The following is a 13117-nucleotide window of genomic DNA, read 5'->3' as shown; positions in this document are numbered from 1 at the left end:
TTGGTTCTAATGGTCGATGCTTGTGTCACATTATACACAAGTGTAATGGGCTCCCCTGAAAAAGAATCTGTGGTCTCAATGGAACACCCTGTATAAATAAATATTTGATGATGATAATAATAATAATATACTGAATGTCTCATCTCTGCAGCACCTGAAGCAGCAACAGGAAGGTCTGAGTCACCTGATCAGCGTCATCAAAGACGACGTGGACGACATCAAACTGATCGAGCATGGGCTCCATGACAGCGGCCACAGGGGGGGCATGCTCAGCTGACCACCTCCTGCCCCCTCCCCCACTCTCCTTCCCTGCCCCTCCCCCACTCTCCCTCCCCGCCCCTCTCACTGCCAATCAGAATGAGAGGGAGACAGACATCCCTCTCCTGGCAAGACCCATGAATTTCGTCTGTCTGTCTATCAGTCTGTCTGTCTGTCTCTTACTCAAAGGCCCTGTTTGAATCTATCTAAAGGACTTTGGTAAAGCTGCCAGACCTTACTAAAGACACAGGCTCTGTTCCCATATCTATACTGGCGTACCACTTAAATGGAGTATGTTCTGGCCTGTACGCTCTTACATATGACTGTGAATGTGATTGACAATAAGTGTGGGTTCAAAGTGTGAGATTCAACAGATGTAAATATGCTTTTTAGTATTGGTTTGGTAATATTTTATATGATGAAATGCACGAATATGAAGAAGCCAAACATGGTTTAATAAAGTGTAATTGAAAAGCTGTTTTATGATTGTAACTCTTTCCTTTTCACACACACACACACACACACACACCCCCCACCTCACCCTAGCTTGTACAGTATGCATCTCAAATACATCTTCTGTGCACCCTCTGTCTCTCTCATTTTCCCTATTATAATGCCTACGAATGACTAAGCGATGGTTGCCTATTTCTCACCGATAGAAGCAGTATTCTCCATAGGAAAGCATTGGTCCTCAGTAGAGGCGACGAATGTATGAATATTCGGGTACCTCATGAATATTCGTGTTCACCTGACCATGTTATATCCTGACTAGGCTCCTTTCCCCCCTCTTTAGTAGTCCTGTTCATTCATGAGTATGCCTGGTGGGACCTGTCCAAGCTTACTGCCGCCTCCCTCCAGGGAGGTTCTTCTGTCCACCAGCCTGAATGCCTCCATGAACTCGTTAATGTCTATGTTGCCGTCCTTGTTGAAGTCGATGCTAACGGCCAGGTCCGAGATGGCCTCGTCGCTGGTCTCAATCTTCAGATGTGTGCTCAGAAGCTTCCACGTCTGACGGAACTCCTCGAAGGAGATTAGACCTGAGGGAGGACAGCGAAATGAAGCAAAATGTTCAGTTTCAAATACCTCCACAACTTGTAGTTGTATTCCTTTTGGGACAAAATCCTAACTTGAGATCTAATTTGAGTTACAGACACACATCTCAAGTTAGGATTTCGGCCTTAATAATTTTCTTCTTGTATTCATACATTTTCTCAACACCATTTTCACATTGGCTACAACCTGTTTCACACAGACATAATCTTGAATTTCAAAACCTCCAAACAATTCCTTTGTAAACACTAACACTATCCTTACTTCGCATAGTTTTCACGCAAGACAATAATTAAACGTCTTATCTCTTTGCCGTCACTAATATTGAGCTGCTGAATAAGCTCTCAGTCACCACATGATGTCACAGGGCCCAAGAGGCTTGAGGGAAATAGCAGGTCACACAGGCAAAGCCCACCTGGCTCAGAGAGGGATGTGGGCCATGCTAATTGCTACTACTCTAGTCACCTGAGTGGTCTGTGTCTATGACTCTGAAAATGGTCTCCAGGTTGGAATGGTGCTTGTACATGGTCTCAATCAGATTTGCATGGGAGAGCTGTCACACAGAAGGCAACAAACAGTGATATTTGTTAGATGATACAATTAGATAGCTAGGATTACTTGTATTGAGTGTATAAAGTTAATTGTGTGTGTGTGTGTGTGTGTGTGTGTGTGTGTCTGTGTAGATGCATACATGTATGTATGCATACGTTCATTTATGTCTGTGTGTGGGTGTGTATGGTGTGGCACTGACAATCTTACATCTGTGTTGTGGTCAGTGATGGCGAGGTCTCTGAACCAGAGCTGGTAGTCCAGCATGCCTTCCTGAGTGCTATTGACCAGCTGGGCACGCAGCACCCTCCAGGGGAGGCCCAGCCTCAACACGGTCTCCAAGGCACTGGCCCAGTGCTTCAGAGAGATCAGCCCTGAGAGACACACACCACATGAACACTACACTGTCTTACACACATACTGTAACACACACATACTGTAACACACACATACTGTAACACACACATACTGTAACACACATACTGTAACACACACATACTGTAACACACACATACTGTAACACACATACTGTAACACACACATACTGTAACACACATACTGTAACACACACATACTGTAACACACACAAGATACAAGATCCTTTATTAGCCACCCAACTGAGCAGTGCATCGTTCAACACCTCCTCAGGTTCAGGTTTATTGAACATCTTTGTACAGACGTGTTACATACATACATACATACAGACAGTGTGCTACAGTACCTGTGTTGTCAGGGTCGTACTCCTGGAAGGCACTGATGAGATCTGACTTGTGGGCAAACAGCTGCTCCCTCAGGGCCTGGAGAGCTGAACGCTCTGTCCGCCCAACACTGCAACCACACACAAGACTGTAACCACACACAAGACTGCAACCACACACAAGACTGCAACCACACACAAGACTGTAACCACACACAAGACTGCAACCACACACAAGACTGTAACCACACACAAGACTGCAACCACACACAAGACTGTGTGTGAGGCCTAATCAACTACATTATACACTAGTCTAGATCAACAGCTAATACATCACACACTCTAGATACGTAATAAGGTGTGGGCCGATGTAGGGAGAAGTTGATCTTTAGATGCTTATTTTAGGTTAGATGTTTCATTCTAATGGTTAAGGTTGGGATTTAGGGTAGATAAGCTGATGCTGGAGCTAAGGGCAATGTCATCCCGGAGCCATTGGGCAAACAGATGCAACAACACTGTGTTTAGTGGTAGTAGGTGGGAGGTGGTATCAGTTATCAGGTATACTACTTTATATCAACATTTAAGGCCACACAGTGTGGGAGAGCAACATGTTCTCAGAAGTAGAGTAACTCAAGAACACTCTTAGAAAATGTGGAATGCTTCAATAAGTATCAGAAAAGTTGCTCTTTGGAATCGAGGGGAGGGAGTTCTTTCTCACAATTCTGTAGTGGTGTGACTTTGTTTACTTTGCCTCAAGCCAGGGTGAGTTGATAGATTTGTGTTCCCTCGACTACTGTACCTTTGCCTCAGTGTGAGCTCACGGGAGGTACGGCTGGCCTGGTACTGATTGAAATGGGGCACCAGATCAGGACCCAGGCGGATGTAGGCGCCTCTGTTGCTGCCCACCTCGTAGTAGTTGGACGCAGAAAATATTGTCAGAACCTGGACAAATGACGAAGGACGGAGAACAGTGGTGATTGAAACTCAATGCTATCATACAGTTCAGCAACGCACAGTTGTAGTTGTTGTTATTGAGAGGTTCTTCCCAGCTGTCGGGCTCCAAGTATTTCCTTAAGGATTCACAACCTAATACCACCTACGAATTAGTTGAAAGCGACTATCTTTAATTGAATACCTCTTGTGAAGGGTTATCTAATAGTTTTTGTTTACATTATACAGTATATAGGTTAATTTGTGCTCTGTGTATCTGGTGGAGGCAGAAATTGTAGTGCATGAAATCCCCATATTCTATTCCATGCATTCCAATGAGCCCTTCCTCCGATTTCTACCTCCACCAGCCTCCCCTGGTGTGTCTGTGGCTCTCACCCTGCCGTTGTGACAGAACTCGTAGCCCTCCTGCTTGCACTCGTGGGAGCGGATGAGCAGCTGCAGGTTGTGTCTCTGCAGGACCTCCTCGGTCACGTCCGGACCCCAGTAGCAGCCTCCGCCCCGCACCTCGTTTGGGACACAGCCGTCCTGGGGCATAGGGTCACTCCAGAGCAGATCCACTATCTGCAGACCGGACAGCATCAGTGGGTTTTTATCAACAGGAGGAAATGAACAGAGGGGGTTCTACTGTATTCATAATACAGAAGGCCCTTATAAAAAGTAGGTAACAATGTGGAAATTTCCACCCAAATTCAACCTGATGTCATTTTTTTCTTTTTCTTTTTTCCCTTTTTTTTATGTCAGCAAGTTTTCGAAGAATTGTGTCCAAGACGTCCCAGTGTCCCCCTAATCTGATCTCTGTTACCTGTTTCCACTCGTCCCCGTCCGTGTCCGTCGCCTCGCCAGAGTCTGGGTCCGGGTCTGGGTCCGGGTCCAAGTCGGAGCATAGGTTCTTGCGGAGGTCTCCGTAAGACTGGCTGAATCCGGCCTGCCTGCGACGTTCCCTCAGCTCCTCCTCCACGGAGCAGTTGACCCGGTTGGTGAGGCTCTGCAGGGAGCGGAAGCGCAGCTCGTGCTTGGCCCCTATCATGGAGGTGTCGTGGGTCAGGGAGCGCACCCTGCGCCTGTTGCTGCTGTCCACAGACATAGACCACGCCTCATCATCATCTGCATCATCGTCTATCCCCAGTCCCCTTTCTGCTGTCTGCTTCCTCTTCTTGGGAGGCCTGAGAGCTGAAACATACTGCACATACACCATTATACTATGTTATTCTGCTACTTTTATCATGGATTTACACACACAATTAGTATCATTAGTATCAGGATCCATTCCACAATCACTATGTCAGTCTTGAGGGGATGGTTCACCCACATTTATACAAAGGGTTGAATGTTAGACAACTGTTAAACTGGTTGAATGTTAGAAAAATAGACTATTGTTATAGAAAAAGTTGAAATAATGTTGTAATTATTAAATTTATTAAAACTAAACCTTTACTATCCCTTAAAGGTCCAGCATGTGGTTTTGTGTGTTTCTGCCCCCGCTGGCCACACTGAACATTTTAAACATTAAATAACCCTACGTTTTATAATAGCACCAAACATGTGCCTACCGTTGTAAACAAATCAAACTTGAAATAGGCACTTCACTTCACTGAATCTCCTTCATCATGTGATCTCATTCCTAGATAGCTACTGATATACCAGGGCCATTTAACACCATCTCAAAGCTAAGGTCTACAGTTCATACTGGACCTTTAACTTAACAGGGTCCCAGAGGGGTCTTACTTTATGTCTGTCCACTCGGGCTATGAGATGGAGGTCAGTGGTGTCGGAGATCCCACCATGCAGAATCAACACCTTGTGATCAATCACCGTCGCCAGGGGTAACGAGCTGAAGATCTTCTGAAGGAGCTTCAGAATCTTCTTGCCGTGAAGCTGCGGACAAACCAAGCAACTAGTCATGTCTCACACAGCCGTTCTAAAGCATAGATTACATTTTCAGAGATTTTTTATTGAGAAGAAAACTCTGGAGTCTATTCAGTAACCTATGTAGTGCTATTTGATGGTGGTGCCCAAAGGCACTCTTCATACAATTAAAGATACAATATGGAGGATTTACATGCTAAGAACTACATTTGTAGCCATCTATTTACAGCTTGAAATGGAGCTATCGCCTGATATGTGTATATGGATCACTCTCTTACCAGATAAAGCTGTGAAATCGTCCGCTGTAATGTATAACTTTTCCTTAAACAGTTTCCTGGTCCTTTTCCTAGCCCTAGCCCTAACCCTAACCCTAACCCTAGCCTTAACCCTAGGGTGATTTTAATGAACAGAATTAAACAATGGACCTATTGTATGTTTAGATGAAATCAGTTCAATAGCATATGCACTGAGAGAGCCGTATAGTGCCGTATAGAGCCTTATAGAGCCTTATAGTGCCTTATAGTGCCTTATAGTGCCTTATAGAGCCTTATAGTGCCTTAAAGTGTGTTTTAATGTTGGATTTTGGAATGAGGGATAGACAATGCATGCATGTAAACTTTCAGTTGTATAGAGTTGCTCAAGATGAGACCTACCTTGTATTTACCCAGCACCTCTTTGGTGAAGCCATACCTGGGAAAAAAAGGAAGGGTTGGTAGGTTTGTGTGTGTGTGTGTGTGTGTGTGTGTGTGTGTGTGCGTGCGTGCGTGCGTGCGTGCGTGCGTGTGTGTGTGTGTGTATGTGTGTGTGTATGTGTGTGTGTCTGTATGTGTGTGTATGTGTTTGTGTGTGTGTGTGTGTGTGTGTGTATGTGTGTGTGTGTGTGTGTGTGTGTGTGTGTGTGTGCGTGTATGTGACAGTACCTCAGGTTAACAATGTGATCCTCATGGTTGCCTCTGTTGAGATGCACGTCATTAGGATACACCAGTAGGAAAGCAAATAGGATGAGGAGAATCTCAAGGGAGTCTTTGCCTCGATCCACAAAGTCTCCATTGAAGACGTATGGCCTCTCACATGATGGCAAGCCATTCTGGTAGTAATAATGAAGATATGTGTGAGGCCTTATCAAATAACAAGAAAACCTGTTCTTACATTAAAAAAATAAGTTATTGCTTTGTAATTACATATTAATAGAGCATTTCTGTTATTACAGAATTATTATTGAAAAAGGAGCCCCAATTCCACTTGTGTGATTGCATGACGCACTCAACTCAAGTCATAACCACTTTACCCACCTTATAAAAGACCAACAGCAGATCCTCAAGGTGCCCATGTAAGTCTCCTAAGGGTGTAAATAATTGATAAATGCATCATTGATCTCATAATGGAAATAACCACAACTGAATAAAAGGCAAGTGAAACAGAGAACAGAAGCTTTGACACAGGTTTTGAAACATTGAGTCCTTTGAAGCCTGTTGTTCCTACCACAGATGGTGATCTCCTGGCTGTGGCAAGTGGAGACCTGACTGATGTTGGGGAGGATTCTGAGAATCCTCCAGGTTTCACCAAGAAGCTGCAGGACGTATCGAGAATGGAGCTGCTACTAGGAAAAACAGCCCAGAGATTAAAGGAGGCTTGAGGCTAACATGAAGAAAGGAGTCTATTCTCATCTGACACTGCCCCACAATGAGGTCATAGATTCATGTGTGTGTGGCTGACTGATTTTGAAAAACCGGGCCTTCTAGCCTAAAGCCTAGGCATTATCTGGGGGAGATGACACAAAGGACTTAGGCATGGTCACTAATCACACACCTCTGTCACATGCACACTGTTCTCTTATAGCAAGTCAACTAAGTCATTGTAGGCAGGATGTGAGTAGAGAGCAGGCTGGTGGAGACAGAAATCGGAGGACGGGCTCATTGTAATGCATGAAATGGCACATGTTTGATACAATTCCTCATTCCATTCCATGCATTACAATTACCTTCACCAGCCTCCACTGGTAGTGATACCTACTTGCTTGTGCTTGAAGGCCTCCATCAGCTCTGCGGCGTTTGCGAAGGTCATGGGGAAGGAAAGGTGAGGGCCTTTGTAGACTTGAGGCACCTCGATGCTCTTGTAGCAGAAGTACCTCTCCCATTCGATGTCACGACAGATCTCGTTCTCACGGAAGATATGGGAGATCAGGTTCCCTGTGAGGGAGAGATGCCAGGTGGGTTTGGCACAGGGGGGTCTAGTTAAGTGTTTAGAGTATGTGGGCTGAGTGCAGTTAAAGGGACACTTCACCCATTGTTAACATCACATTCATTATCTCCAGCACCATACCAGTGTCTATATACTGTGTGATATACTATGTGAAAACGGCAATTTTCTATGTTTCTGTAGTCAAAAAGATAAATGAAAAGGTCCTAAGGAAATTACCCACTATGATGTGTGGCTGTAGTTTTTGAAAATCATTGAATTCATCATAAGGACATTTTCTCTTCTGCTATCGACTACAGAACATAGAAAACTGCGGACATTGGTATGGTGCTGGAGATGGTGCTGGAGATGGTGCTGTTAAAAATGGGTGAAGTGTCCCTTTAAGTCACCTACTACCGATGCGAGCTAATGGGAGGAAAGCTTACTCTCGGTGCTGGCAGGAGTGAAGTGGTCCATAAGGTAGCCGAAGAAGTTGTAGAGCTACGAGGGAGGAAGGGGACAGTTGGTCATGACAAATCTGAACTAAAGCTAAAGGCTACAACAGTCAACGGAAAGGTCAGGCAGATGAGGGTAAACATGCTCATAGTCATAAAAACATTACAGTTTCACTCAAAAATAATTGTCCAGTGTATTTCTCGTCAGTCCTCCATTAGTATGGTTTTAAAATATCATTTTTGTGTGCACACAAGTCTCGATGGACATTCTAGATATCCTAATAGCAAGCCTCCTGTAAATTAACTTCCTGAAATAGTCTCATGATGATGCATTTTGACACAAAGCCAGTATCCTGAACCTAGATTATACCTACTCCCGGACTAAAAAAAACATCTTTGATGGAGAGTATGAAGTGTGATTTAATCTAGGACTAAATCATCAACGCTGTGAGTGGTTGTTGACCCGTGGTCCCACCTTGATCTGGTCCTGCTCCCCGGCGTACTCGATAGACTGGAAGATGTTCCAGGTACACCTGCGTCTCACCTCCAGCCGGGCCACGTACTGACGGTACCAGCGCTGGATCAGCAGAGCTGCCCTCATAGCTGGGTGAGGAGGGAGACGGGGAGCAGCAGGACAAGGGATGGAGGAAAACACAACACAACACGACGGTGACATGTCTATTTGTCTTTTTGCCTGTCTTAGAAATGTGCTTTGTTCATATAAAAGTAACATTTGTTAATTCTGCATTTTGGTCAGTTTGGTAGCTTTTAACTGCAAGCATGACTTGAATCAAGTCAAGTCAAAACACACTGGCCTGTCTGTCTATTTGTCTGCACTTTGTATTGACACAGTAATTATTTAGTTTAGTATAGTTTAGGGTTTAGTTTAGTTTAGGGTGTAGCTCATGCAGCAGCTACTGTTCCTGCAGTCCACACCAGGGGAGGCTGGTGGAGGTAGAAATCGGAGGATGGGTTCATTGTAATGCATGGAATAGAATGAGGAATGATATCAAACATGCGTCAGTTCGTCCTCTGATTTCTACCTCTACCAGTCATAAATGATAATGCTCTCCTGCGGAGAAATTCCATTGAATTGAACACTACAATAACAACATTATGAGATCTTCTCATGGCTCACCTGTCAGACTACTGTCTGAGCGGTAGTTTTACAGCTATTTATAGCTTGTCTGATAGCCATAACAATTGTAAGTGCTGGAGAAGTCAATTAATAGATTATAGATTTAAATTCTTAAATCTCTGATCATCTCTAGAGTGATCTAGTCTCGGGACGGAAGACTCACCAGTGGCAGCGTGGACGGAGAGGCTCGCTGCAGAGAACAGACGAACAACAGGCCCCCACCCCGTGGAGGAAAGATGAGCAATAGGTAATTACACACTAGCATCATCAGAGGGATAAAAGGACAGTCTTCTAATTGACATCATGACATCTATTTTTACCATATGAAATAAAGACTTATTCAAAGGTTGATCATGGAAGAAGTACCTCTTCCGCATTTCTTCAGCTGCAGTTGATCTGGTTTTGCAATGCCACATCCCATGACCCTTTGCTCTTTTCACTGCCAGATACAACCATCACATGGAGACAATTGGGGTGAGAATGAAAGTTGGTCCTGAATAAACTACATGCTTCACAAACACTGGAGATACAGTACAAAAAAACCTGTTTTCTTTCTATTGCATATGTACAGACTAACTTTCATTTGTAGTGACATGAAAGTGGCAACTAATAATTATGCATCCTCTTTAGTAAAGATTTCATAATGGATTTGGGAAAAGATGCATGTGATGAAACCCTTTGAGACATTGGCAGGCCAGATTGAGATTAATTTCTTGAATGTCAACAATGTGAATCCCTCTCATATCAATAAGAGCCAGATGGCCAGTAATCTGAGATTATTTGGGTCCTGCCTAACCCCTGGACTCTGATTGGCCACTATCTTCTGAGGAGTGACCAGAGAAGTTTCTGGTCTTTTCAGGTAAAAAATAAATAAATAAAAGCAACATAGTGTTTAATGACTGGTGCACTTTACAATTGGTTGCTTTCTTATGACACGTTAATTAATTAGTAATAACGTTGGTATTAGGACATATTGTATAATAATGCAGCAATTGAATGGTAATGAGTTATGCACCCTTCTTAATGACACATATTCTTGTAAGTGACATATGCTTCAGTAAATCAGTTAACAGTGCTAACGATAATCTAATCATGTAGAAATCTTCTCTTCCCCAATAAACAACCTCCCCTCATCACTGTGAAACACTGCACCAGAATGGCCAAGAGTAACCTTACCTGGCCACGATGCCTCTTGCCACTTCCTCAATATTTCAGCATCTCTTCAGAGAGCCAGCTGCATTCTTTTCTACAGTCCTGCCATCTTGACCAATGTGCCCAGAGAGGAGACAGTGATCGTCAACAGGGGACATCTTGTTGCAGTTGTTGCTTTGCTGTGGGACATGCAGGGCTTATGTCACGCTGCCTGTGTAGTTTAGCTCTCTCCACTGCTCCTGGCTTGTGATTACTGAGCAGCATTGCCAAGTGTCTTGACAAAGCCCTGTGACCATTTAATCAAAACAACAACACACAAGTGGATTAGGATTAAGCCTCACTATGACTGGCCTCTACCCTGAATACGTGGATCAAGGCTCTCGTAAAACAACTGGGGGGAGAAGGAGGGTTTGTGTTGGAGACAGGTCTGCAGGGCTGAAGTATCCCAAAATTCTAGGAGGATATTCAGTTCATTCTCCATCTCAATCTTTTCAATGTAATTCACTTTTAGGGTTAATTCAGTTCAGACCCATGCCAGTTCTATTCTACTGAACCCAGTTGTTTTGTAATTAATTTATCAATCAATGCAGGGTTAGAGTGCTAGCTCTACAGGAGAAACAATTAACTCTAATGGGCTTAGTTGTTCTCCGATTGTTTTGTTTCACAAGCCTTTTTTGAGACCAGGGAGACTTAAAAATACTTTTCATCCGGAAAGTTGACCAGATGGCCAGTTGGCCTTTTTCTTTTCAGAGGCATGTTGTCTCAGGGGAATAGTGCTGACTTTTCCCATCATCTCTTTATAGAGAAATGGTAAATGTAGGTGGTTTAATTAGTACTTGGCTAGAACCACAGTTTAGAGATATCAAATTCCTCTCATTTCTGGAGATGCCCTTTTCATATTCCCAGGCATTCCACTACTGGGAAAGTTATAATTATCTTCTGCCAAAACCAAATCCAAGGTTATATCAGGCTAGACCTGCTAAAATGAGAGAAATACCAACGGCCCTTGTTGGTTTTGCAGCCTGTGAGAACAGGTAGTCTCTGTATTGATGTATTTCTGCAACACAAAACCATTATATTTGAATCTCCATGGGTGCTACTTGCCTTTAGAAATGGGTTTGCTATGGATCATGTGTAAAGGCAGATTAAGATTCTGGTCTACCATTGACAATACAGCCCATTATGTGAACACATTTCTTTCACAAAATCTGAAGGTCTGTTGAATCTCTATCCCTGTGTTTCCAAAAACCAAGGGCATGTAAATTTAAGAATGTAATCAGTGTAGTCTGCTTTGAGAGCACCTGCAACACACACCCTCGACAAAACCTGGTCTGCAAATGAAAAGGCCTTTGTGAGACACTGACATCCTGTCCACCAGGTGTCTGTGATGTGACTCCCTATGCCACTGAGAGAAGGGGGACAGTGGGAGACTATACACACTCAAGGACTTTTCTTCTGGTTAAAAGATTCAAACAGCAATGTCACAATGCCCCTTATCAAACCAGAAGCCAGCACATCCTCTGATTTACGTAAAGGTCGACTGCAACATGAGAAAAGGTAGCTTATCAGGGGAGGCTAGTGTAGGTAGAAATCGGAGGACGGGCTCATTGTAATGTATGTAAGGCATGGAACGGAATGAGGAATGATATCAAACACACATGTCTTGTTTGATACCATTCCTCATTCCATTCCATGCATTACAATGAGCCTGTCCTCCGGATTCTACCTCCACCAGCCTCCACTGATAAGCTGCCTTTTCTCATTTTCTCATTTTTACTGTTTTACTCTTATTGTATATCTGTCCTGTTACAGAACTTGTCAACATAACTGCCTTCAACATTATACTGTTGTAGATTTGGATCCTGTGATTTTGTCATCCGAGTGTCAAAGATTCTCATATTATATTTCATGATTACATAAGCTGCATTTTGGAATTGAAACCACATAGAATGTATTTATAGAGTTCATCCTGAATCTACCAGAGGAGGCTGGTGGAGGTAGAAATCGGAGGACGGGCTCATTGGTATGCATGGGATGGAATGAGGAATGGTTTCAAACATGTGTTTGATACCATTCGTCATTCCATTCCATTCCATTCCATGCATTGCAATGAGCCAATCCTCTGATTTCTACCTCCACCAGCCTCCTCTGAGTGCATCCTAACTCTGGGTGTGGTGCAGCAGTGTCATCTGGGCATGAGACGTTGAGACCTGAGGTCATTTCCATACTTGAACATTCCATAAACATTGAGCAATGTTTTGTTTGTTTTGGTTTGTTCAGACTTGTTAAATAACTCCTCACTGATTGAAGACCACACCACACCCTCTAGGTGTTATGCTTGTTTACCAATTGTTTATGTCATTACTGACGTAGTCAACTCAGGTCTCATAGTATTTTATACATAGTATACATACATGTTGTTATGGCGGTTTATGTCAGGCAAATGTTCTGACAAAGTTACTGTGCCAGTTAATACAGGAAGTAAGCTGGATATCCTTATGTTTTCTAAAAGTGTAAATGTACCCGAGTTGAGATGGTAAACTCATTGCTATCTTTTCGATAGTGTAGCTAGTTAACATTGGACATTGGGTCAAATGTGCTGGCAAGTCAAAGGTTGCAAGTTTGAGACTTGGTCTGAGCAACTTGAATTACAGGGCTACTGTTTCATAAAGAAAAAAAAGTGGTGCATTTGACACCTCCTGATATTTCCAAGTCGGGAGTGTCCCAGGCTCATAATTTGATTTGACAGTGTTCATTTGACAGTTAGATTGTGTGCAATTCACCTGGTTCCTAGGTTTATGCCATGCAGGTAAATGTCATGCA

The 13117-nt window shown here is 43.4% G+C and overlaps 2 protein-coding genes across 2 annotated transcripts in view; one reads left to right on the top strand and one right to left on the bottom strand.

Moving 5' to 3' along the window:
* The window catches only part of nup54 (nucleoporin 54), a gene marked incomplete at its 3' end in the record, with an annotated part of 8410 nt that extends 8133 nt beyond the window's left edge, over positions 1–277 (top strand). Inside the window, exon 13 of the mRNA XM_083670042.1 lies at positions 152–277. Within this exon, the coding sequence (XP_083526168.1) occupies positions 152–277 (126 nt within the window). The remainder of the gene's footprint in view (positions 1–151) is intronic.
* Positions 278–1047: 770 nt separating this feature from the next.
* Positions 1048–8607, bottom strand: ppef2b (protein phosphatase with EF-hand domain 2b; the record flags this gene model as incomplete). Its single annotated transcript, XM_083670041.1, has 15 exons — positions 8480–8607; positions 7996–8050; positions 7385–7560; positions 6854–6968; positions 6664–6710; positions 6292–6458; positions 6025–6061; positions 5231–5380; positions 4308–4685; positions 3881–4066; positions 3354–3496; positions 2579–2685; positions 2068–2231; positions 1774–1861; positions 1048–1295 (listed from the first exon to the last, which is right to left on the bottom strand). Exons 1-15 carry the CDS (start codon positions 8603–8605, stop codon positions 1048–1050), a joined length of 2187 nt encoding a protein of 728 aa, XP_083526167.1. The 5' UTR covers positions 8606–8607.
* Positions 8608–13117: the final 4510 nt, after the last annotated feature.

This window comes from Argentina silus (genome assembly GCF_951799395.1).
Source record: "Argentina silus genome assembly, chromosome: 5".
Classification (NCBI taxonomy): Eukaryota; Metazoa; Chordata; class Actinopteri; order Argentiniformes; family Argentinidae; genus Argentina; species Argentina silus.
This window is presented reverse-complemented; position numbering and strand designations above follow the sequence as displayed.